Genomic DNA, 25,817 nt, shown 5'->3' with positions numbered 1-25,817 from the left:
GGCACTGGGTAGCCTGGAACTAGAATTACAGTTGGCCTTGAGCTGCCATGTGGGTGCTGGGAATCTAACCTGGGTCCTCTGGAGTAGGCAGATCTCTCCAGGCTTTTTAAAATTTAAATTCCATTCATTTCCTATTTGTAAATTACTAGAATTTATTTTAGACTAGAACTGATGACCTTGTCTTGGTTTGCTTTGTATTCAGAGTTGTGTTATAGGTAAGTACATGGAGGGAGTCAATGGTGAGTTTAGTTAATTTTGTTAAAGTTGATCTTAATATGTGATAGATAAAACTTAACTCAGATATTTAAGTTGACAAAAAAATATCTAATTCTTGTTTGACAATTATGCTTACAGCTTTCAAATTCTGCCTCCAGTATACTCGGAAGGCTGAGTTCCGCAAGCTATGTGACAACTTGCGAATGCACTTATCCCAGATTCAGCGCCACCATAACCAAAGCACAGCAATTAATCTTAATAATCCAGAGAGCCAGTCCATGCATTTGGAAACCAGACTTGTTCAGTTGGACAGTGCTATCAGCATGGAATTATGGCAGGCAAGTTAAACTATTAGCTTAGAATCACATCACTTCTTTCCTCCTCTTGAGTACTGGCATTACTGGTTAATTTGAGGAAGTAACCTGCGAATTTAAGATTGTTTGATGGAGCAAGAAGAGCTCTGAACAGGAAGTTGGTATTTCAGTTCTTAATTGCTTGCAAGATGGGGGCCAAATCATGTAATCATCTTATGAAAAAAACCCTCCATTTTAACTGTTGTTCTATGACTGAAACCTTTCTATGAGCTGCTGGTGAGTCTGATGATAGACATACGGGGAAAACATTGCAAAGATGGAGGTGCTTTGGTCCTTCCCACCCCATTTTGTTGGTTTTGGTATGGGGGGGAATTAGTACCTGTTTGTGCGTATGCATGCCTTTCTGTGCTGGGTACCAAACCCAGGGCAAGTGCAATGCCGCTGATTGCATCTAAAGACAACTAGCAGTTTCCTTACAATTTTGTGTTTAATCTGATGATACATTTTAACTTTATTGTACTTTATGGGCATTTGTTGGTGATCAAAAAATTAAACCACACACGTTTTCTGTGTTTGGAGAAGTGCTGCTTTAGCATCGTACATACATCATGTAAGCTGCATTTTAGAGATGGCAGTGATACGCTTCTTCCTCCTTAGGATAGTTTTCTCAACATTTTGTTGCTTTATAACTTAAAGGCTTTTATATTTAATGTAAAGTCAGTTAATGGGCCAAGTGAAAATTGGTTTAATTTTTCTGCTGTTATCCAGTCTTTTTTTTTTTCCTTTTTTATAGGGACACCCATCTTAAATTACTTGTAGAGGAGAAGCAAACATTATTAGTAAAAATGGATGAGCTTAAAGAAATGTTTATCCATTGTGCCATTACTCACAGATCTCTTGGATTCTTTGTTTTTTATTATTTATTTCATGACCACAATTGCCCCTTACTCCTCTATATCACCTGTATTCTATTGTGTCTAATTGCCCCAAGTAGTATGCTAATAAGCAGATATTTTCTTACTGTGCTATAGTTACACTATTACCTAAATAGTTTATAAATATTTCAATATAGCACTTTTATAATTATTACAATCTCTCATTTATCAGACATTCTAGAAATAAAAACCATGTTGGGCATTTTTGATTTGTGTTATTTATAATCTGTTTTAGTTTCACAAGATATTTGCTTTTGTTATTTAAATAGTGATTACTTTGTTTAATTCCTAAAATTTTAGGAAGCCTTCAAAGCTGTGGAAGATATTCATGGACTATTTTCCTTGTCTAAGAAACCACCTAAGCCTCAGCTGATGGCAAATTACTATAACAAAGTTTCAACAGTGTTTTGGAAATCTGGAAATGCTTTGTTCCATGCATCTACACTTCATCGTCTTTATCATCTGTCTAGAGAAATGAGAAAGAATCTTACACAAGAAGAGATGCAAAGGTAAGAATGTTAGAGTTGGATGGTAGTGAGGTTAAACTAAATGTAGTATGGTCTAAGACCAGAGAGCTTCTGGACATTTTAACTTGACTAAATCCTGTTACGGTGTACTGCTAATGCTTAGTAGGATGCTTATCACTATTCCTAGACTCTACTCCTTAGGGGCCAGGAGGACTCTCTAGTTGTCTCTACCAAGTGTCTCCATTGTTCTTCTTGGAGAATTGGGCCATCTTCTATCCTTCCTGTTCCCCAGAAACCCAAATGAGAAGATGATGTATTCATAGAGGTAGTATTAACATGCGAACCTTCTTACCCATGTATTGGTAGATTCTATTCTTAGAGAAAGTTGGATAGTTGGGTAATTAGTTCCATTAAGTTTTTTCTTCCTAATTATAAAACATTAATGTGGTAGGGTTATATCCTGGTAAACCCACTGTAAGTTGAAAAAATGTTGTCATGTGTTATACTTAGCTACTATTAACAGTGTAGTATACTGGGTGAGTGGGAAAGGTTCTATTTACTCTTAATATTACATGGCTAAGAACTGTGGTTCATTCATTGGTGATAGTGCATAATTTTTTTAAAGAATACTACAGTTTATATCACTAGACTGGGAAAAGATAAAAATAATTTTTTTTTTGGTACCATGGTAAAATAGTTCATATTTTGTGTTTTTATTTGTTTTATTTTGGTTTTTGCTTTTTGAGATGGTTTTTCTCTGTAGCCTTGGCTATCCTAGAACCTGATCTGTAGATCAGGAGGTTGGTCTTCAAACTCACAGAGATCTGCCTGCTTCTGCCTTCTGTGCTGGGATGAAAGGTGTGCACCACCACTACCTGCCCCTCCCCCCAATTTTTTTTATAACATGAATCATAAAATGGGGACTATTTGGGAGCTAGGCATGAAACAGCCTGTAGGTTATTAAAAGAAAATCATAGTATAGCTTGAGTGTGGTAGCTCTTACTCTTAGCACATAGGAGGATCAAAAGTTCAAAATTACTTTAAAATATACAGCAAATTCTTGACTGGCTTAAGTTATGTAGCACAATCCCTTCCAATAAATAATTAAAACCCACAACAATCCTTATATATAGCCTGTTTCTTTTCAGTTGCCTCCTCCACCCCCCCTCACCCCAATTTCTTTGTTTTTGTCAAGGTAGGAATTAGATTCACATGTCACCTTTTTCTTTTCTTCACTAAACTGACTTTGGTTTTTTGAGAGAGGGTTTCTCTGTGAAGCCTTGTCTGTCCAGGAACTTGCATGGTATACTAGGCTGGCCTTGAGTTCAGACATCCTCCCTGCCACTACCTCCTGAGTGCTGGGATTAAAGGCATGTATCATTACGCCTTGTGTACACTGGCTTTATTTATATAGTTATTTAATGTGTGTGAGTATACTGTAGCTGTCTTGAGACATACCAGAAGAGGGTATTGGATCCCATTACAGGCTGTGAGCTACTACTTGGTTGCTGGGAATTGAACTCAGGACCTCTGGAAGAACAGTCAGTACTCTTAACCTATGAACCATCTCTCCAAACCTCACTACCCTTTTTATATGTATGTTTTTCTTAGTTTTATAGAAGGATACAAAATTAACAAAATGGTTTTGCTCAATGGAATCAATACTGTTTTTCCCACAGATGCTTTAATACTGTTGAGGCATTTACTCCTGGACACTGAAACTTGTGCTATTTAGCATTCGATAGTGCTGACTTTTTTGTGTTTCAGGGAAATGAAAATTTAGCTTTTCTCTCCCTTTCTATTCTCTGTCATGATTGTGTTTACTTAAAATCTATTTTCTTAGTTTCTAAAGCTACCTTTAGTTATTTTGGTAAGGAAGTGTTTCTTTACTGCTGTTGGGCTACATTCATTGTTGATGAGATTGAGTCTGTAAGGATTTATTTCCTCCAAGTTCAGTTTTCATGATAAGCTATATATAATCTGGTATATAGTAAGTAATTAAAGAGAAGCCCATTTACAGTCTCAACAAACAAAACTTTGTTCACCACAGAATGTCTACTAGAGTCCTTTTGGCAACTCTTTCCATTCCTATTACTCCTGAGCGAACTGATATTGCTCGACTTTTGGATATGGATGGTATTATAGTTGAGAAGCAGCGACGCCTTGCCACATTGCTAGGTCTTCAAGCCCCACCCACACGAATCGGCCTAATTAATGATATGGTTAGTACAAGTTCTAAGTATCTCTTTGTAAACTTTTTGTGGAAAGTTTTAATTCATGATTAAATATTGGGAATTCAGATTCATTGTCAGGCTTCTCTGTGTGAACAGGAAACCACTGATGAAATGGATACATTGCTCATTTGAGGCAATTGGTTAAAGCAGTGGTTCATTAGGTATGTGGTGAATTAAGTACTTAGTATTTTCATGATACTGATTCAGATCCCAGTGAACATCTATATGCTAGTAGTCTGGAATAGGCAGTGGTTGTATTTGCTTGTAATCTATATAAAATCATATAAAATTGAAATTATCTCCAGATCACTTAGAATACTCATATAAATCATTTGCCATGGTTAGGTGACAGTGACAAGAAAAAGGCATTTAAGACAGCTGCAGTTATTTTCTTGGATATGATTGACTGATTGTATGTAGAGCCTGATGATAGACCAGAGCTATTAGATGAACATGTTACTGTCCTGTTAATTGACATTGAGCTTTTTAAATTTTACTCTAAGAAGAATAGTGCTGTCCTGGTGATTTTGTGATACTTGTTTAGCATTTTACTTTTTGGTTTATTCTATTTTCAAGTTTTTTTGGTGTTTTTTGGGGGGCGGGGCTGTTAATTATAAGTAGAAACAATATGGGTATTGCATTTGGGTATTTGGTGAGTTTTCCAGGGAATTACTAGATAATCTAGTTTTAATTTATAGACAGTTCAGATTCCCAGTTGGGAAATTTGCTTTAGCAGTTAAACTTTTTGCTTTTCTTACTATAGGTCAGGTTCAATGTGCTACAGTATGTTGTCCCAGAAGTGAAAGACCTTTACAACTGGTTGGAGGTGGAATTCAACCCACTAAAACTCTGTGAGAGAGTTACAAAGGTAGGTAGGCTTGGGGATAGGCATTTTGGTCTTTACTATATGGCTGGCATAATTGCAATTGAGCATTGTACTTGTCTAAAGAACATTGTCATTGTTCCCTTATATGTTGAGGATGGCACATTTTCTTCATATTGAGAGAAAAGGTATTTCTGATGCTAAACAAAGTTTGGGAGATAAATTAGCAGCATGACTACTTTAGCCACTTCTGTCAGTTAATTTCAGACAAGAATTGATAGTGTTGTTGGATGAATTTTGTATGTTTATATATGCTGTTTTGTATATATAAAGAAGTTAAAAGAATGTGAACTGTCCTTGTGTCTGCTGCATATAAATTTTTTCAACTTAATTGATTTTATAGGTATTAAATTGGGTTAGGGAACAACCTGAAAAGGAACCAGAATTGCAACAATATGTACCACAACTCCAGAACAATACCATACTCCGCCTTCTGCAACAGGTAAAATTAAAGCAAATGATTTATGGAGAAACTGAGATTTGTGCCCTTGACTTTGTATGTATCATGTTGTGTGTGTATATATATATATACACACACACACTCGTTTTGTATATGTGCACGCAAGTATATGGAGACTAGAGGTTGGATATTGGCTGTCTTTACTGTCTTCTATTTGGAGGTTTCTGTCACTGAACCTGTTGCTCACAAATTAGCTAAACTGGTTGGCTCTGGGAATCCTCTGTCATCCATAGCCACATAACTTTATTTTGATGACATGACTAAAAAAAATCGAGATTTAACAAGTGAAAGCTACCCAAATTCCACTCCTGCCCAATTCTCTGTATTTGTAATTTTAAAGAAGGGTCAATGACTTAACCACTTCTTCCCTCTCCTAATTTTCTTCCCTTGCCAGATACTTTGAGATTTCATTAGGAATGGGTTACTGCTCCCCTGAGTCCTGAGATTAAAGGTGTGCATCACTATACCTAGACCTGAGTTTTCTTTGTTAATATAGGACTACCTACAGGATTTTTTATAGTCTGAAAGATCCGTAGTGTACTTGCTCAGATAAAAGTAATGAAAACACCTCTTTCCAGTGCCACTGGAGCTCCCTTTAGGGGTTTCTAGTGTCAAACATATAACAGGCTCATGCCTTTGTATATGAGTGGGACTTCTGTAATATGTAGAATTAGTGACATAGTTTATATAATAGACTTTGATGGTATATTACAAGAGCATCTTACCAATAATGAATGGGTAGTCTTTCTTTTGCTCACACTAGCTATTAGTGTTTTCATCATTTTAGGCCAGTATCATGACTATGGTTAAGTAATGTTTATTAGTGAAATAAGTGCTTTGTACTTTATTTTTATTTCGTGAGGAGTTAAGATACGTTTGCACATTTCATTGACCTGCTTTCTTTTGAAAATGTGAGCAGTGTTATTTCTTATGTGCTATACAAATAGTTGAAGGTTAATTAGCAGAGTAACTGAATATAGTAATTCTGCCAGTCTCCTTCAGACAAAAAGAATTAGAAATATTTATATTAGGGTAAGTAGCAGGCCTTTATCTACGAATGTGACCATTAGGTCTTTTTCATTTATGAAATTGGGATTTCAGAAAATAGATATGTATAATGTGGTCATAGCATATGATTTGGAACCTGGGGTTGAAATGAAACCCCAGTTCCAGTAGTCTATTGCTGGGCTGAATTGTATGAACTTCAGTTTTTCCCTTTTTGAACAATGGGCATAATTTCTGCTTCCTGTAGCTATCATGAAATTTTACACTGTGATTAAGTAGTAGCTGTTGTTATTAACCCTGTGTTTTTTTGTGCAGGTGGCACAGATTTATCAGAGCATTGAATTTTCTCGTTTGACTTCTCTGGTTCCTTTTGTTGATGCTTTCCAACTGGAACGGGCCATAGTAGATGCAGCCAGGCACTGTGACCTGCAGGTATTTGTTATAAAGAGCATTGGCAGGTTAGAAGGTCTTTGAGAACTAGAAAGAGCACAAATCTTTTGTTTCTGTTTTTGGTATAATGGTACATTTTAAAAACTCCATTGAGCAGACTTTCATTACTTTTCTATTAACTTTGGCTTGATAATTTTCTCATTCAGTTGTAATATATGCTTGGTTATTGATAATTTAATTTTTAAAGGTACGAATTGACCATACTTCTCGGACTCTGAGTTTTGGATCAGATTTGAATTACGCAACTCGAGAAGATGCCCCAATTGGTCCTCATCTGCAGAGCATGCCTTCAGAACAAATAAGAAATCAACTCACAGCCATGTCCTCAGTGCTTGCTAAAGCACTTGAAGTCATCAAACCTGCTCACATTCTGGTATGTGTCTTGAGGAGATATGAGCTATAAAAGTTTTGAAGGACTTATATTATCTTTTATAATATGGTTAGAGATGAAATCTGCAGAAGGGATTTTATGATTTCCTATTCACTGCTTGTTGCTTTTGTCAAGCCATTGAACTGCCTTTAAATATGTCTCATTGGTTATATAGTAATAATAGGCTGTTACATAAGACATCATGGCCATGGCCCAGTTGTTGAGGTGATTGTGTTCTTGCTTAATTATTATTGATGAGCTCTGTTTATATTTTTCTTGGTTTGACAGAATACATTTGGTGCCAAGAACAATAAATGGTGACTTGGGTTGTATCACTGTTAGAGACTGAGAAAGTACCACAGTAGTTTGTACTAGAACATTAATAAATATTCATTGAAAGCCAGTGTTTCACAATTATTTTTACTATTGCTATCTAATACTGGGATATACTTATGATCATTGCAAATGCATTTTTTTTTTTTCTGAAGCAAGAGAAAGAAGAACAGCATCAGTTGGCAGTTAATGCATATCTTAAAAATTCAAGAAAAGAGCACCAGAGGATCCTGGCTCGGAGACAGACAATTGAGGAAAGAAAAGAACGTCTTGAGAGTCTGAATATTCAACGTGAGAAGGAAGAACTAGAGCAGAGGGAAGCTGAACTCCAGAAAGTACGGAAGGCTGAAGAAGAAAGGCTGCGCCAAGAGGCAAAGGAGCGAGAGAAGGAACGAATCCTTCAAGAACATGAGCAAATCAAAAAGAAAACTGTTCGGGAGCGGTTAGAGCAGATCAAGAAGACAGAGCTGGGCGCCAAAGCATTTAAAGATATTGACATTGAAGTATGTAGCTTTTTTACTCTTGAGCTCCCATTTGGTTAATTTTGATTTTTCTTGACTGAGTACCCATTTAAGTAGACTTTAATTCTAGAAAGCAGCTGATTATTAATTATATTTGTATTTAATTTGTGGCCTGGAGAAGATGGCTTAATGGTTAAGAACATGTACTGCTTTTTCTAGAAGACCCAACCAAGTTTAGTTTCCAGTACCCATATATCAGATGGCTTATGACTATCTGACATTTCAGGCATCTGTACTCAAATGCACATACACTCTTCCCCATAATTAAAATCTTCCAAAAGTATTTAAATCTTCAAATAAAAAATATTTAGAGCCAGGAATTGTGGCACACATCTTTAATCCTAGCACTCAGGAAGGCAGAGGCAGGTGGATTTCTGAGTTCAAGGCCAGCTTGATCTATAGAGTGGATTCGGGGTAGCCAGGGCTCTGTAGAGAGAAGTTCTGACACAAATAAGTACAATTCTGCCTTTGTGTTGCCATCAGGACCTTGAAGAACTGGATCCAGATTTTATAATGGCCAAACAGGTTGAACAACTAGAGAAAGAAAAGAAGGAACTTCAGGAACGCCTGAAGAATCAAGAAAAGAAGGTGATGAGAGGGTAGATTGATGGATTCCCTCCCTACCTCCACTTTTATTTTTAAACAAGGTCTCCAAACTGCTTTGCAGCTGAGATTGCCCTTGAGTTCTTGATCCTCCTGCCTAGTGGCATTGTTAATCTTTTCATGTAACTTAAAGAATCTATTTTGGCCAGGTGGTGTTTGTGCATTCCTTTAATCCTCTACTTGGGAATCAGTGGAAGACTGATCTCTGTGTTTGAGTTCATTTTGGTCTTTAGAGGAAGTTCCAGGGCATGTATGTAGTCCTGTGGCAAAACAAACAAAACAAAAAAAAAAAGGGGGGGGTTATTTTGTAACTGCATTTGTTTCCATCCCATTCAGATTGACTATTTTGAGAGAGCTAAGCGTTTGGAAGAAATTCCTTTAATAAAGAGTGCATATGAGGAACAAAGGGTTAAAGACATGGACCTGTGGGAACAGCAAGAAGAAGAAAGAGTAAGCTTTTAATTTATTTCATTGTGGTACCACAGACCATAAGCTAAGTTATAAGTCCGCCAGAAAATTTTTAAATTATTTTGCTAGATATAATGCTTTAACGACTGCTTACTGGAAAAAGAAAGGTTCAAAGTAGAGGTTTAGTAAGAAACTATTAATTACAGCCTTATGTGCACACAAATGAGAGAAAGGTCATATTTGTGGGGACCCGGGCATCTGAAGTCTCAGGGTCTACCATCTGGAGACTTAACAGGATTGTGTTGTTAAACCTTAAAGGATGAGTTAGGATTTTGTGATACTTCTCCTTAGGCATACGTATTTAAGCAGAAATAGAAAACACTTGGGACAGTATGGAGGCTTTTATAGGACTTCCATTAGGGATCTGTTGGGATGTTCTGTTTTCACTGCAAAATACAGTGGGGAAGGAGAAGCTTCTCAGTTTAAAGAATGTTAGAATCTTCTTGGGGTAATGCTTTGGAGATTACCCTAGTGTTGTGTACTTTCAGATTACTACAATGCAGCTAGAACGAGAAAAAGCTCTGGAGCATAAGAATAGGATGTCACGAATGTTGGAAGACAGAGATCTATTTGTGATGCGGCTCAAAGCTGCCCGGCAGTCTGTCTATGAGGTGAGCTCGTTATGTTTTTTTTTTTTTTTTTTTTTTTTTTTTTTGGGGGGGGGGGTGTCTTTGTTTTGTTTAGGGAAAAGTTTAATTTGTGAATTTTTAATTTTCTTTTGAGGATTGTCCCTTAACACAGGTTAAAAGGTTAACAGGTAATTAGTATTTGTATAGATGAGTTGGGAGATATTTAATCTTCTCAAGTGTTTCAATGAAGAAAGTTGATTCTTAGCTACCTCTAGACTCATTTTTTTTCCTAAGTTTTATTTTTACTATTTGATTCAGAAGTGAATTAGATCACGACCAGGCATCTAGGCACATTCTCTTAATAATAGCACTTGGGAGTCATAGGCAGGCAGATCTGAGTTGTGGGTCAGCCTGGTCTATGTAGTGAGTTCTAAAAAAGAAATGAGCTATATCAAAGATAGTTTGTTATTTCTTTATTATAAGTAAAATGTGACTTTTTTTTCAACTGGGAGTTGAAACTACCACCTCAGATGTGCCAGGCAAGCAAGCACTCAGCTGATTCTAGTCCAGTGTGTAGATAATATTAATAATTCAAAATTTAGCAAATATGACACAGTATTTCTTAACTCATTAAGAGATTCTGCTTTTGTATTTACTTGGTGGCCACTTTCTATGGTTTTCAGATTGTGTGAACTTCCAAGTGTAAAACTGTTAATTCATCTTTAAAAAAATGGCCTGTGGTGGTAACTGTTCAATTTTCAGGAAAAACTGAAACAGTTTGAAGAGCGTTTAGCAGAAGAAAGGCATAATCGCCTAGAAGAACGAAAAAGGCAGCGGAAAGAAGAACGCAAAATAACTTATTACAGAGAAAAGGAAGAAGAAGAGCAGAGGAGGGCAGAGGAGCAGATGCTCAAAGGTAACCATGGTAACCATTAAATAAACTGCATGATAGGTGTGGGTGCCATGTTTCACACTCTTATTTAGAAAACCAAGGGATCGGATAACCCAGTGCTTTCAATATGTTGGTGCTGCTTCCTCTATCAGTCTATAGCTACATACTTTTATACTTTTTCTGTTGATGTTTTAGTATCCAGTGTCATTAATGATAATTACAAATGTGGTTCTATACCTGGAACCCCATATGTTCAGTAGAATTTGTTCTAGTGTGGTTTCTGTTGCTGCAATAAAACACTGACCAAAAGCACTTTGGGGGATAAAGAGAAGGTTTATTTGGATTCCATGTCATGGTCCATTATTGAGGGAAGCCAGAGTTTCTGCCAGGGAGCTCAAGGTACTGAAACAAAGACCACAGAAGAAAGTTGCTTCTTTGATAAGTCCCTTTGACTTGCTCAGCTACCTTTCTTACACAGCCTAGGCACACCTGCCCAGGGATGGTATTGCCCATAGCAATCAGCAGTCAAGACATGCCCATAGGCCAGTCTGATAGACAGTTCCTAGGTTGATATTCTTCCCTCCCAATTATGCCTAGATTTGTGTGACTGAACAAAAGCACGATTAGTGTATAGGGCCATCGTAATCATGGTGGACTACTTGTGGATCATGGTGGCCTACTTGTGGGTGTTTTTTTCTTTGGGAGCACGGGGGCTCTTGTTTTTTTTTTTTGAATCTTAATCACTATATGCTGATTGCCATCTACTTTAAATTTAAGTTTTTCTAAATTATTGGGTATGTATGATGTGTAGAAGTGGCTAACTTTGAAGAATCAGTTTTTATTTTTTCATTTTTATGTAGGTTCTGAGGATTAAATACATAGATTATGTGTAAATGCTGGCCACATTGCTGGTCATGTTTTAATATTGCCTTCTAAAACGAGTGCATCTCTGCTTTATACTAGAAAAGCAACCCTGATGGTAGGAAGGTATGGGTGGGAAGCACCTTTGAGTAAACTGACAAATTTTCATAGAGCGAGAAGAAAGAGAGCGTGCTGAGAGAGCAAAACGGGAGGAAGAACTTAGAGAGTATCAGGAGCGAGTCAAGAAACTAGAAGAAGTAGAAAGGAAAAAGCGGCAAAGAGAGCTGGAAATTGAAGAAAGGGAAAGGCGCAGAGAGGAAGAAAGGAGACTTGGTGATGATCCACTTTCTAGGAAGGTGAGTATAGATGTTACTCTCTTCTTTCTTTGTTGCTGGAGTGTGAATCTAGACTTTCTCTGGCAAATCCCCTATTACTGAGCTGTCTTCCCAGACCTTGTGCATTTATATAACTGCACATAGATACACCAGTGAATTTTCTTGTAATATTGTGGCCTGATTTTCTGACTACTACTGATACGAAGATCTGTTTGTATTCAGTGTCTCCATCAATTGGGAGAGATAATTGGGTCCATTCCAACTTCATTCAAAATGTATAGTACAACGATATAATTGGACTTCTTGATATTACTTGTATGCAAAAATAATTTGTTTCTCTCATCTCTTGAATTCTTCTAATTGATTGTTTTGTTGCCCATAATTCAGTTTAAATTAGCCCATTTGTCATTTCTGATTCCTAAACTGTTTCCCCAGTCATAATATCCTTCTATACTTTAATTCAGATCTGCTATATTTTTCATAATGGTAACATGTGTGTCCCTTAACCTAGGGACAGCTCTTCTGTCTCTGCTTCATTTGGGTCATACTCATTTCCTAGAGTAATGCAAACAAACGTAATGAGCCCTTTTTACCAGTTTTAGCTGTCAGCTTGTGCTTCAGCCACTCTTGAGTTATTTGCTTTGCTCTTTAAACAAAACACCGCTTGTTTATTCCTTTTTTTTTTTTCAGAAAATAATTTTTCTATAGACTATTTTTAGTTATGTGCATGGGGGGATGAGCACATGAGTGCCGGGTTGTTGGATTCACTGGAGCAGGAGTTTACAGGTAATTGTCCGCCATCTCATGCTGGGAACTGAACTGTGATCCTCCAGAAGAGCAGTGCATACACTTAACTCTTTCCAGTCCCTAGTTTTTTATTTCTGTGGGAGTATGAGATCTTACACAGCCAAGGCTAGCTTTAAGCTCCTGATCCTGTTGTCTCTGTCTTCAAGCAATGAAGTTACAGCTGCAGTGCCTCATTTTGACCAAGTCTTACTTAGGTCAAAGTAAGTCTTACTTTAGGATCTTGAGGTTTGTTTAATTAAATAATGAAGTGCTTGACCGGTAGTAACTCCAGTAGTTGTAATTATAACTTTTATTACTATGTGCCCTTTTGCTTTGTCCGCAGGACTCTCGGTGGGGAGATAGAGATTCAGAAGGCACCTGGAGAAAAGGACCAGAAGCTGACTCTGAGTGGAGAAGAGGCCCACCAGAAAAGTAAGTAGACTTGTGGGATCAGTGCACTTTGTCTTGGATCCTAGTGTCTGGGATTTAAAATCAAGTCAGACGTGTAGAAAAAAGGTGATGAAGTTTCTGTAAGAATTGTATGCAGCTGTTATTTGAGCCAATGTCGAGGTTTTTTTGTAGCTTTAGGATGACCTTGAACTCCCAATCTTGTCTCTGCCTCCCAAGGATTGGATTTACAAGCTTGTTTAATCTTTGTAGTAATGGGTATAGAATTCAAGATTGGTAACAGCATAGCAAGCACTCTGCTACTAAGCTATTTGCTCAGTTCTTGACTATTTTTTATGGTAACTGCTAGTGGTAGACAGGAACAGTGGTTTTAATTTTATACAGAAATTAAAGTTTAGAGGAAGCTCATTGTAAAATATATGGCTAATTCAAGACTATTATCTGATTGTTAGTCTATGTTGATTTAAGATACTGAATTTTGCAATTTTTATTTAGAAAACATTTTTAAAGGACCAGAGTTAATGAATTTAGACTTAGTGATTTGTAGGAAATAGTGAAACCAATGGTCCATATTCTCTTTGAAAATTTTGTTTTTAAAGCTGTACCTTGTTTCTCCTTAGGGAGTGGAGACGAGAAACTCGGGATGATGAGAGGCCTCACAGGAGAGATGAGGATCGGCTGAGGCGCTTGGGGGGGGACGATGAAGAGAGAGAGTCTTCTCTTAGACCTGATGATGATCGCATCCCCAGGCGTGGCCTGGATGATGACAGAGGGCCTAGACGTGGTCCCGATGAAGATAGATTTTCTCGTAGAGGAACAGATGATGACCGTCCTTCCTGGCGTAATGCAGATGATGACAGGCCTCCCAGGCGAATTGGTGATGATGACAGGGGAAGCTGGCGTCACACAGATGACGAGAGACCACCCAGACGGGGACTAGATGATGACAGACCACCCAGACGGGGACTGGATGATGAGAGAGGAAGCTGGCGCACAGCAGATGAGGACAGAGGACCTAGACGTGGGATGGATGATGACCGGGGGCCAAGACGAGGTGCTGATGATGAACGGTCATCCTGGCGGAATGCTGATGATGACAGGGGTCCCAGGAGAGGCATGGATGATGATAGGGGTCCCAGGCGAGGGTTGGATGATGACCGAGGACCTTGGAGGAACGCTGCTGAAGATAGGATTTCCAGGAGAGGTGCAGATGATGACCGAGGGCCTTGGAGAAATATGGATGATGATCGGATTCCTAGACGGGGTGATGATGCAAGACCTGGTCCTTGGAGACCATTTGTCAAGCCAGGTAAGATTCTAGTTTTAAAATTAAGATGCTTTGTGACATGTTTGATAGATTTGTTGACATGTAAAAAATGAAATTATAGGGCTAATTGATAGTTGTACTATATTCTTTTTTAGATAGATGGATGGATGGATAGGTCTTTTTCTTTGTGCCCATGCAGTGGCTTTTACATAAAAATTACTCTTTTTAAATGTTTGTCCACACAACTGTCTATCCATGAGTTCAAACTTAGGAGCTCATTTTTGTTCTTCTGGGAGTGCTCACTGACACTCTCCAAATACACACCTGCTCTTATGAACTACTCTCTTAAATGTGTAAATTAGGAGTTCTCTGCTTTGTTTTAGCCTTTGTGTTAACTCTGCCTCAGCTCCTTTTAATAAGATTCATTATTTTAAATTACATGTGAATGCATACCTATATATGGGTATACACATGTGAATGCAGATGTCCTTGGAGGCTAGAGCATCAAATTTCCTGGGAATGGAATGAAGGCAATTAGGAGCTATCTGACATGGTACAAGAACAATATATGCTGTCAACTACTGAGCCATTCTCCAGCCCTCATCTGCCTTTTGATGATCCTTAAATCTACCTACTTCTGTTCCTTTGAGCTTTTGCCCTACTAACTGGTTTTTGCCATTTTCCCCTTCTGCCAGTTCTTTTTAGCAGTACCCAGAATAAAACTTTCTTGTAATTAGCACCTTTTTACTTTTACTAGTTGTGATATCTGTGACAGATTGTCTCTTGGTGGTTTCTGTTTAAACTACTTTAGTAGAAACAGTACTAACTCATATGGCCAGCAGTTCTGAACAATTTGTCTAATACCCTTTTGCCTTTAAAATTGGAGATTGTACTTTAACGTATGCTTGAGGGTCATTTGAACAGTGAAGTAACCAGGAAAAATCACAGTACTATAGTAAAAGGGCTGGTCCTGGGAGGCAGAGACAACTTTTTTCCCCTGAACTTAGTGATTGTAAAATTGCCACAAGTTTTAATTATGTGATTATAAATATTTTGAATGTAGGCTGTGCATAATGGCACACACCTTTGATCTCACACACTTGGTAGCTAGGTAGTAAGTTCCAGGATAGCCAGGCCTACATAGAGAAACCCTGTCTTTAAAAAAAGGAAATCAAGAAGAATCTGGCAGTGATGACAATTGACTTAAGGATTAAGCAAGTTAAATCCCTAGTGACAATTGACCTAGCACCAAATCTATAATTGTTAATTTGTTAAAAATAAAATTGCTTTTTTTTTTAAAAAAAAAAAACTAGGTGGATGGAGAGAGAAAGAAAAGGCTAGAGAAGAGAGTTGGGGTCCACCTCGAGAATCAAGACCATCAGAAGAACGTGAATGGGATAGAGACAAAGAGAAGGACAGAGATAATCAAGATCGAGAGGAGAATGACAAGGACCTTGAACGAGATAGGGACAGAGAGAGAGATGGGGACCGGGAGGATCGTTTCAGAAGACCCAGGTTAGTAATAACCTACTATGGTAACAGGTTTGTTTTTCTTAAACTCTGCTGTGCATTCCAAATCACTTTTGAGAAATAATGCTTCAGTTTCATTTACCAGTTAGAGTGCACATAGAGTGTGAGTGATTAACACTCCCCTCCCCCCACCTAGAAAATGAGAATATGGAGGTTTAGCATGTTGGCTGTTTGCAGGTTATATAACTGATAAAGGAACCAGTCCAGATGTCTACCATTCCTTAGAGCAATGGATCAGCTTAGTTGGTCTTAATCCTTTTTTGTTTGTTTTTGAGAAGGAGGAATCTTTCTGTGTAGCTCAGGTTGACCTGAAATTCACACTCAGTTTTTATTAGTGGTGAAAGTCCTGGCTTGTTCCCTCTGTTTTAATGGCTTTGCCACTAGCAAATCTAGTAGAAAAAGCATGGCAGCCAGCAACTTTTTTTGTGACTCTTGGAATATGGCTTGTGTAGTATCTTTAGGTAAACAGCTACAGTGAGGTCTGTTTGCTTTCTCAGATACGAGATTAAGATGTTAGTTAAAACTCAGATTGATAAGATTAGACTAATAAACTGGATTTAATGTGTTAATTGGGGGGGGGGGTTGGGAGGGCGTTGAGACAGGGCTTCTTTATGTAACCCTAGCTATCCTGGAGCTCATCTGTAGACCAGGCTAGCCTGGAACTCAGAAATCTGCCTGGCTGTGCTTCCCAAGTTCTGGGATTAAAGACATGCACCAACTCCATCCAGATGGTGTGTTGCTTATAATTATGCATATATTCTGTAGAGAACTGAGCTTGTTACTTTAAATGGCCACAGGGATGAAGGTGGCTGGAGAAGAGGACCAGCAGAAGAATCTTCAAGCTGGAGAGATTCAAGTCGTCGTGATGATAGAGACAGGGAAGACCGTCGGCGGGATAGAGATGATCGTCGTGATCTGAGAGACCTGAGAGACAGAAGGGATTTAAGAGATGATAGAGATCGGAGAGGACCTCCCCTCAGATCAGAGCGAGAAGAAGGTAGAGATATTTTGGCTGTTAGAATATTGGAAAACTGCTTATGGCATGATGGGGGCTTTTTAATTCTTTTAAATTAGTATGAACCCTGATACTTTAATTCAGTGTGCTTGTCGGGTTGTGATGTAAGCTCTTCTCAAGGTGAGTGTAGCAATACACTAAATGATAGGCAGCAGAAATTGATATTAATGAAAATGGAGGGGCTGGTGAGATGGCTCAGTGGGTAAGAGCACCCGACTGCTTTTCCAAAGGTCCTGAGTTCAAATCCCAGCAACCACATGCTGACTCATAACCATCCGTAAAAAGATCTGACACGCTCTTCTGGAGTGTCTGAAGACAGCTACAGTGTACTTACATATAATAAATAAATCTTTAAAAAGAAAAGAAAAGAAAATGGAGACAGCATTATGTAAGGTCCTCATAGGTGAACACAAGAGTTTAAATGTGGAAACATTAAGGCTGGCGATATGGCTCAGTGAGGAGGGACTTTGTATTTTCTCTCTTCTAACAACTTGATTTCACTCTGAGGGATCCAGGGATCCACATGGTAACAAGAATTCACTCCCTGAAAGTGACCTCTACAAATTCATATCCATAAGTACTTCTAATGACATTAACATGCCCATTGTGCTTACTTTCCTCACATGCTTTTTAAGTTTGCTTAGCAGAATCAGAAGAATATTAAAACTAAGTTAAAATCTCACACTTTATAACTCATTTGATAAAATTCAAGAGTGAAAAATCCTTTGACTTAACATATTCTGATATTTGTTATCCTCTTAGGTTTATGACCATTAGAATATTTCCAGTTTTCAGTTATGTCTGCACGTTCATATTTTAAAGATTTTGGTCATAAGTGACACAGTAATTAAAATGTGGGGGCTTTTAGTGTGATTCTGCATTGTTGGGTTTTCCAAGTAGTTTCAGGCAGACTTCTGTTTATTTTAAACCAACAAAAATAGTACAAGCCTACACTTAAAAGATGTTTAAACTTTTCTAGCAAGCTCTTGGAGACGCACTGATGACAGGAAAGATGACCGGACTGAAGAGAGGGATCCACCTCGTCGTGTTCCTCCCCCAGCTCTTTCTAGAGATCGAGAAAGAGAGCGAGAACGAGAAGGTGAGAAAGAGAAAGCATCCTGGAGAGCTGAGAAAGATAGGGAGTCCCTTCGTCGTACTAAGAATGAAACTGATGAAGATGGATGGACCACAGTACGACGTTAAGTCCGAAGATGTTGAAATCAAACTTGTGGCTTACATAGGTTTGATCACATTCGAGGATTATTATACTTGTGCTTCAACCAGTCTAAATTGAATTCTTTAATGTTGTCTCACCATAACACAAAAAGCATGAACTTGTATTAATCATATATAATAGATTGATCATGCACTGTATTCACAGGAGGTTGGAAAACCATGCCATTTTCTGGAACTTAAGGTGTTGCATTATTTCATCAATCATTTGTTAAAAAAGAAAACTAAAAAATAAAAATGTGAACCCTTCAGGTGTAAACACCTTATCTTGGTATACAATTGATCTTTTTGTTTTGTTTTGATTTTGAAGTATCAGATATTAATTTGGAATAAGGTAAGGTTCTCTTGAAACATTTGAAAACCCTTTAAGCCAACTGATTGACAGCTTTCCCATCATTAGAAGCGGGAACATACCTTCTTAGGTATTTACTATTAACTACATTTAGGCAATTTATAGCTTCTAATCAGTGTAGTAGACATTACAAACACTGGTTGTAATGGGGTTTTCTGTAGACTTTACTTGAGAGGTGAGTATAAAGCATTTTTTTAGTCATCATCATGACGATGCTGCTCGAGTGCAGATCCAGAACAGTACAGCGTTGGGTTCCTAGAGCATTTGGTAAACTGTTGTGGGTTTCTTTTTTCTGTTGCCAAAACTGCTTTTCCACTAATTCATGCCTTTCAAGCATTTTAAATATGACAATATTTATAAATGTGTGGTTTGGAGGAATTGTTTAAATTCTTTTTCCTAATTTTCTTTCTTCAGAATAGATTATTTCAACAAGTAATTTGTAGTGATGACTGTGTTGACTTCAATTTTGGAGTGTAGTAGCTGTGTTAAAAAAAAGAGTAATAACCATTTGGTCTTATTGAAGCCAACACGGAATTTGCTGCTGTGTTTTTTTCTTTGGTGATAAATAAAATACTTACAAAATTGGTGTTAGTGTTGATTTGTCAGTGGTGCTATATTCCATATATTCTGTGAATTTTTATCACTGCTCTTAAAATATGTCATTGTTAGTATCAAAAGAATAACACAAAAAGCAAATAGTAGCAGCTAGCAAGTTTGTGAAGTGCCCTTGTTCATGGAAACATTACCTTGAAATGTTCTCTGAGGTGATGTGCAGGAGTTACCACCTTGGGTTTCATCAGGCATTAGGAAAAAAATTCAATAACATAGTTGTAGAGGATTTTTGCCACAAACTTACAGTCTGTGTAAGTCTATAAATTTTACTAAGTAGTGGTTTAAAATACTATACTGTTAAAGCTGTCAGGCCAGAAGAGATGGTAATGATTTTTTCCTTTGTTACTCAGGACTGAAATTTGAAATATGGAAGTTTCTTGTGGCTAGAGGGCTTACTTAGTCAAAACAAGTAAAAGTACCTATAGACTACTAGTGTTTTGTTGTTGGTTTTTTGTTTTAAAGACCACTGGCTTTATTTGGGGGAGTAGCCTGTCTATGTTTCTACTAGTGAGCCTGATGCTAATATGCCATAGGTAATCCCCAGCAAGTGATTCTTTTGATCAGCTACATTTAGATGAATGTCCAAGGTAGGGGAGCAGGTTTTCCTGCAGACCTAGTCTTGCAGCTCAGTTGGGGTTTCCAGATATTTTCTTTTTTTTTCTGGGAGAGAACCCAGATAACAGGGTGGGGGCAGAAGCATCTGACGCTTTGTGGTCTAGCTCATGGGTTCCTACCATCACAGTTCTACTGTGACCCCACCAGCATTAAAGAGGTTAAAGGAAAGCTGATTAATCTTCAGGATGTGCCAGGTGAGCCCTGTGGCTTCTGGGGCTGTAAACAAATGGAGCCTTAATGCTTCTATAGCTGGGCTTGAAGGTGGAGAGAATCCTTAGAAGATCCCCCCTACATTAGGGGGATCAGACATAATGTACGGGATATTAGTCAAGAACCACCAATGCTATAGGGCTTGTAATTCCAGAATTTTCCAGGTCAGTTTTGGCTGGTGAAACTTAATGCTTTTCCCAAAGACACTTTGTCAAAGTTATTTATAATAGAACTATGAGACAGAGGGAATGTTATTCAGCAAACTCAAGACAACAAAATTAGCCCGAAATAAAACACATTTCTAATAGTTTTGAAATACATGGTTTTGGTTTAATATATCTAACAAAAGTTATAATCAAAGCCATTTAACTTCTGAAAAGGACTTTATAGGAAAAATAAAGTACAAAAAAGTAAAAAGCCGTTAAAACGAACAAGTTTGGATAGACAAATGCAGGCTAAAGCACAGCATTACCTGTGCCTTTCTGCCCATGGTGAAGCTGTTACAATGCTGTGCCTTTTTGTGGTCTAGCCAGATCCACAGTGCATTCTTAGGCAGAAGCCAACTTTATCAAAGTGTTGTATGAAACTTTGGGTTTTAAGTTTCATTTTTGTCCCTTTAATGGCATCCTAGGGTTTTGTGCATTCTAGGCAAGTGCTCTATCATTGAGCTATACCCCTGGCCCTAAACTTGGATGTCTACTGTAAACATTTTTGCAAAACCTTTATAACATTGCATTCCAAGGATTGCTTAGCCTTCCTCTGCCTCCTGAGTGTCAGGATTAAAGGATTGGTTATTTTTAGGGCTAAGTTTATTTTCTCTTGAACACTAGAAAAACAAGTATTTTTTCTTTTTTTTTTCTTTTTTTTTGTTTTTTGGCTGTACACTTTTCAGTATCTGTTAGCTGGGAAACACACTTGGGTTGGAGAACACCATGTGGGATACAATTTTGTGTGGACACTTCTGTGTGCAAGCACATGGAGATCAGAGGTCAAGGGTTGCCCTACTCAATCATATTCTCCTTTTCTTCAAACAAGGTGTTTCTTTTGAATCTGGAGTTTTCCATCCCTGGAGCTAGACTTCCTTGCTAGTGTCCCCAGTGATGCAACCACAGCTACCTTTGGCTTAAATTACCCCAAATCTGTAGATGGATGTAGAGGTCTAACTTCAGACGACCATCTAGTCCATCTAGTTTATGAGATCATGTTTTTCATTCAGACTTGGAGCTCACCCATGTAGCAAGGCTGGCCTGTGCCTCATAAGCACTGGGGTTATAGGCATACCAGTATTCCCTTATGTAGGTGCTGGGGATAGAACTTGGGTCCATGTGTTTAGAAGCACTTTTCTGACAGCTATCTCCCTGTTAATATAACAGCTACCTAGTTTGAAATTTTCCAGAGCCCTCTCAATACCATGGAACGGGAATGCCAGTTTCAGCAGCTCTGGTAAGATGCCGAAAATTAAAAGTTGGCATTAGGTACATGTGGTCATGGTTCAGCTCATGTGCTTAAATACTGGCACCATATGTAAGTGCCTTGGGAAATATCTGATGGGATTACAGCAATTCTGACTTGGTCTTGCTTTTGGCATTGAGAATTTTTGAAAAGGCAGATCAGCTAGAGGATGTGAATTTATGTTGACTTGAAAAACTTCACCTCAAATCAAGTATATTTTCTAGCAAAATAACAAGGAACGTTTTATTACGTTTAGGCCTAGGCCCAGTGAATGTGGGGCTATAACTAATGGGGATAGTTTTCTTCCTTGTGAAGAATGTCCTCCCTTTTACCAATAGGGCTAACAGCTGTTGGTATTTTCACACCAGCCTCTTTTATACAGAAAGTAAGTTTGCTGTAAAATTGCTACTTAATGCGAAAGGCAGTCTAGCCTAACTCCCAGTATTCCTAGCTAAATCTGACTATTGCAAGCTTTATATACTTAAACTCTTGGCTGGTATTAGCAGATAGTGGTGTTGATGCATGACTGAATTTATCTTAATTCACCTTTACCTTTGCCTTTTCTGTCTAGATGGTAGGTAGTTTTGTGCCATATTCCAGCACTCAGTATGATGGATTTACAGGAGTACTGGAAAGGGGGACTTTTGCATGAAGATCTTTTGGGGTTCTGGAAGCAGACAAGGGTCTCTCAGTAATAGTGGAACCACCAAGAGGGAGTGTAAGATACAGACAGCCTTGTAGTGGTGTTTGTTCTGGCACACCCTCTGTAAATTGGAAGGCAAACAACCCAGAGTAGAACCTTTTGGAACTCGAGTTATTGCATTATAGTTCCCCATTTTCTATTTAGGAACCCTGAACTTGAGTAATCAAGGTGGGTTAACACTGCTCTAAAGGTTTCCTCCTTTCTGAGGAGGAAATGTCTTAGCATCAGACACAAAGAATTGGACCATCGGGGTGGTGCATAGAGAAAATGCTAAGTAGGAGTTACGGGGAGATTAATGGATTCATAATACTGTCACCGTATAAATACACATCTCTCAAACAGCACCATTTCCAAATATGTACACGATATGATTAAGCCTTGGCACAGTTAATTTTAAGGATTGGAAGGACTAGCTAATTCAGAATATCTGATGCATAAAAGGATAAGGAACTGTATTCTACCTGCTACAGATTGTGCCTTTAAGCCTCCCATCTAGGACAGAAACAAGCCACGAGGAGCAACACCCGCTCAATACTGGGACGTGTACTAAGTTGCTTTACCTGCAATTAGAATGACAAACTAAAATAAATTGCATCAAATAATAAAATAGTCATTTTGCTGACATTCCATACAATTTTTAGTTTTTCACTCAGTTCAGAGGCTATTAAAAAATACTTTAGACGTAATAAAGTGCCTCCATTCATAAAACGAAACATTCAAGATCAGAGACAATTTCATACGGATGCGCACCTAAACTAGGTCGACGTATACAGTAAACAGCGCCTCATTCACCGCAATTCAACCGGTGGTACATCCGCTCAGCCCTCACCGTTCTGGATGCGCGTTTTAGAAACTAGGAACAAAATTCAAGATTTAACGTCAGAGACCGACCACTCCACAGAAAGTGCTGCGCCCCTGCGGCTTCCGTAAAACCAAGACGACTTCCCAAGTTGAACCAAGGGAGAGGAGCGCAGGTTTCAGATGTACGCAGCTTGATGTAGCCCGCTCCTAGCGCAGCTTCTTGCTGGGCAAGCTGTCCCTGTTGCTGCGCGGCGGCGGGCGGACGGTGGGCGGTGGCACTTTGGAGAGCGGGCAATACTTGATGGTATGTGCGTTGTCGCCGCTGGCGCCGCACAGGGGGCACGTGTAGCGGCGCAAGACCGGGCACAGCACCCGGCCGTCCGGGCCCTTGAGGATGTGTGTGGTGTAGAGCGCCACCGCCTCCTTGTTGTTCCGGCAGAACACACACACCTGAAGCTCCGGTTTCAGCAGACGCGCGGCGGTCGCCCCGGAAGCCGCGTGCAGACGAGGCTCGGCAGCCCACGCAGGGCTTGGCTCTTCGCGCGGCGTCACTTCGGCCGTGGAGGAGGCGGCAGCGGCGGAGGCGGTGGGCGCGCAGCCCAGCAGCACCGCGGCGGCGCGCCCTGCAAACGGGTTCAGCTCAGCGAAGCGCTCTTCCAGCAACCCGGCCTCAGCGGGGCCGGCACACAGCTCTAGTGCGCGCAGTTCCAATGCACCGCCCAGGTAGCGGCCCCCGGCCTCTGGCTCTTCGCCGTCATCATCTTCATCGTCCTCGGGCGGCCCCAGCGTGGGCCCCGCCGCCGTGGGCCCGGGCCCCTCATGCGGGGAGCCGCGGTCGCTAGCTCTGGTGATGAGCGTGGCAAGCCCCAGGTAGTCGTTCCAGGAGCTGAAGGGCTGCGGGTGCACCGGGCCCGAGGCGCTCACGTAGCGGGCGCTGGGCACGAGCGCCATAGGCGCGGGGGCGCGGGCGCGGCGGGGCGAGCGTGGCGCCCAAGGGAAAGCCTCCATGGGCCGGCAGCGGGCCGCGCGCCTCCCCGCCGCCGCCGGCAAGGGCCAGACGGAAAGGACGCAGGAGCTTGCCCGCCGGCCTGCGGTGGGGTAGGGCAGCCTTGCTTCCTTTTATCGCTCCCGCTTTCTCCTGTGCCCCTCCTCGCTGTCTCGGCCCTGCCCCCTGCGATCCTCCGCCAGGGCCACTGCGCCCGCGCCCCCGGACGGAGGCGGAGCGGAGGCGGGCGCGCGCTCTTCTCCAGCCCCGCGCGTTTCCTGCGCCCCGTGCGCTGCGCCCACCTCACCAGCTGCGGGGCGCCTGGCATCCTGCGAGGGGGCGGGTGAGGCGCCGCCTCGGGCCCTGGCGCTCAATGGCTGCGGACCTGACTCCGCGGGCGCCGGTCGGGACGCTGATTGGTGGCGACCGGGAAAGGGGCGGGCGGCGCTTGCGGGGAGGGAATGGCTGTGCAGAAAGGGACTGGATGAGGCGGTGGCTGGGGCTTGCTTTTGCACGAGCGAGGAGACCTTAACCGGTAACCCAGCTTGGATTTTTGTTTTTGTTTTTTCACTGCGGGGTATTGAGGTGGCACAGATCGCAATGAAGCAACTGGGATGCATGCATCCACGTGCAGCTTTGGCTGGACCGGGTTTATGGTTTGAAGCCACCACTTTCCTTTTTATCATCAGCAAGAAATGCTGTAGGAGGTAAGGCTAGGCGATAGCTCCCATCAGAGCCCAGCTAAAGACCCAGTGACTTCAGTTGGCACAGTGCTCTGGAGCTCTTTCCACAGGGTGAAGTCCTCCCACAAACTTTGAGGCTCAGGGAGGAAGCTCACGATTTATATGGCTTATATGGTATAGAGTAGGGGCAGATCATAACAGGTCCAACAGGTGTTCAGAAATTGGGGCCGTAGGCTGTTCACTTACTTAGGTAGATGCTACAACTGGGCTAGAAATTCTTACTACTGGCCAGTTTGTGTGAAGCGCCTCTTCAGGGTGCTTATATGGAAATCTAGTGTCTGTGGAACTTGAAAAACAGCATATTCAGTGCTTTGAAACATAACATTTTCTCTTTTTGGTAAACCCCTGGAAAATAAAGGACTTATTACGAGAGAAAGAGGTAGTCTTGCTCTTCCCTGAAAAAGAAGAACTTAAAATGGTAAATACCAACAGCCTCAAAAAATAATTTGAAACTAGGAAAAGGCACCGAGGACTTCTGGAATGTGACCTAGGATGAGGGACAGAATCTGTGTAGCCCTGGCTGTCCTGGAACTCACTCGAACTCAGAAATTCACCTGCCTCTGCCTCCCAAGTGCTGGGATTAAAAGTGTTCGCCACCACGCCCGGCCAGGATTAGATTTTTCTTTACAAACCTACTTTAATAAAAGTTCTTAAACACATCAGGCTCCCTTATAACCTACCAAAGGTAGGGGAGGAAGAAAGGTTAATAGAACAAGGGGGTCATGGACCTGTTTAGAAGTAGTTCTTTGGCGGTGATTCTGACCTTTGTTGTCAGGATATCAGCAGTCCAGTTCAATAGTGTCGCCAAACATGAATCAGTAGCAGCAGATCGATCCAGAAGAAACCATGAGGCTCCAACAATGGGTGTAAGTCCATGGAAGTGACAGGAAGCCGCCAAAATATGAGGTTTTGTTTTGTTTTGGCAAGTTATTCTCTATGAAGTCACAAAAAGTGAAGATCAGCAAAGAAAGCACACCAAAGCCAGAGCGTTGTCAGTGAAGACCAATATCTGCTAGCAAAGTCCAATGAAGACCAGTAAGGCAAACCAATGCCCAGTGTCGTCCACTGTCTGTTGGGTTATACAAAGGATGCTCAGAACTTGGTTCTGGTTTGGGTTAGTGTTAGAATGAATGTGCGGGTGAAACAGATCACTTGTAAGAGGAATCTTTGGGATCATCTAATCTAGTCT

At 40.3% G+C, this 25,817-nt stretch overlaps 2 protein-coding genes and 1 non-coding gene across 4 annotated transcripts in view; 2 read left to right on the top strand and 1 right to left on the bottom strand.

Annotated features, from left to right (window-relative positions):
* The window catches only part of Eif3a (eukaryotic translation initiation factor 3 subunit A), a 30,292-nt gene extending 11,199 nt beyond the window's left edge, over positions 1-19,093 (top strand). The window contains exons 5-23 of one of the 2 annotated variants that reach the window (XM_029534960.1): positions 355-554; positions 1,766-1,974; positions 3,983-4,154; positions 4,930-5,034; positions 5,393-5,491; positions 6,830-6,946; positions 7,152-7,337; positions 7,823-8,170; positions 8,672-8,776; positions 9,128-9,241; positions 9,748-9,870; positions 10,591-10,744; positions 11,753-11,937; positions 13,046-13,134; positions 13,731-14,025; positions 14,056-14,419; positions 15,691-15,892; positions 16,705-16,904; positions 17,902-19,093. In XM_029534960.1, the coding sequence (XP_029390820.1) occupies positions 355-554; positions 1,766-1,974; positions 3,983-4,154; positions 4,930-5,034; positions 5,393-5,491; positions 6,830-6,946; positions 7,152-7,337; positions 7,823-8,170; positions 8,672-8,776; positions 9,128-9,241; positions 9,748-9,870; positions 10,591-10,744; positions 11,753-11,937; positions 13,046-13,134; positions 13,731-14,025; positions 14,056-14,419; positions 15,691-15,892; positions 16,705-16,904; positions 17,902-18,125 (3,491 nt within the window). In that variant the 3' untranslated portion in view covers positions 18,126-19,093. Of the gene's footprint in view, positions 1-354; positions 555-1,765; positions 1,975-3,982; positions 4,155-4,929; positions 5,035-5,392; positions 5,492-6,829; positions 6,947-7,151; positions 7,338-7,822; positions 8,171-8,671; positions 8,777-9,127; positions 9,242-9,747; positions 9,871-10,590; positions 10,745-11,752; positions 11,938-13,045; positions 13,135-13,730; positions 14,420-15,690; positions 15,893-16,704; positions 16,905-17,901 lie in introns of both variants that reach the window. The other variant, XM_021221314.2, reaches the window with a different exon arrangement.
* On the top strand, positions 6,386-6,517 carry LOC115062896. Its single transcript, XR_003842803.1, has one exon. It is a non-coding gene; the product is annotated as a small nucleolar RNA SNORA19 (small nucleolar RNA).
* Positions 19,094-20,249: 1,156 nt separating the features above from the next.
* Nanos1 (nanos C2HC-type zinc finger 1) lies at positions 20,250-24,178 on the bottom strand. The gene has a single exon (XM_021206241.1). The coding sequence runs from the start codon at positions 23,906-23,908 to the stop codon at positions 23,108-23,110; it is 801 nt and encodes a 266-aa protein (XP_021061900.1). The 5' UTR covers positions 23,909-24,178; the 3' UTR covers positions 20,250-23,107.
* Between the last annotated feature and the right edge of the window lie 1,639 nt (positions 24,179-25,817).

This window comes from Mus pahari, chromosome 1 (genome assembly GCF_900095145.1).
Source record: "Mus pahari chromosome 1, PAHARI_EIJ_v1.1, whole genome shotgun sequence".
NCBI lineage: Eukaryota > Metazoa > Chordata > Mammalia > Rodentia > Muridae > Mus > Mus pahari.
This window is presented reverse-complemented; position numbering and strand designations above follow the sequence as displayed.

Coding starts and splice junctions, on each gene's coding strand:
- Nanos1 (XM_021206241.1), bottom strand. CDS start 23,908: ATGGAGGCTTTCCCTTGGGCGCCACGCTCGCCCCGCCGCGCCCGCGCC.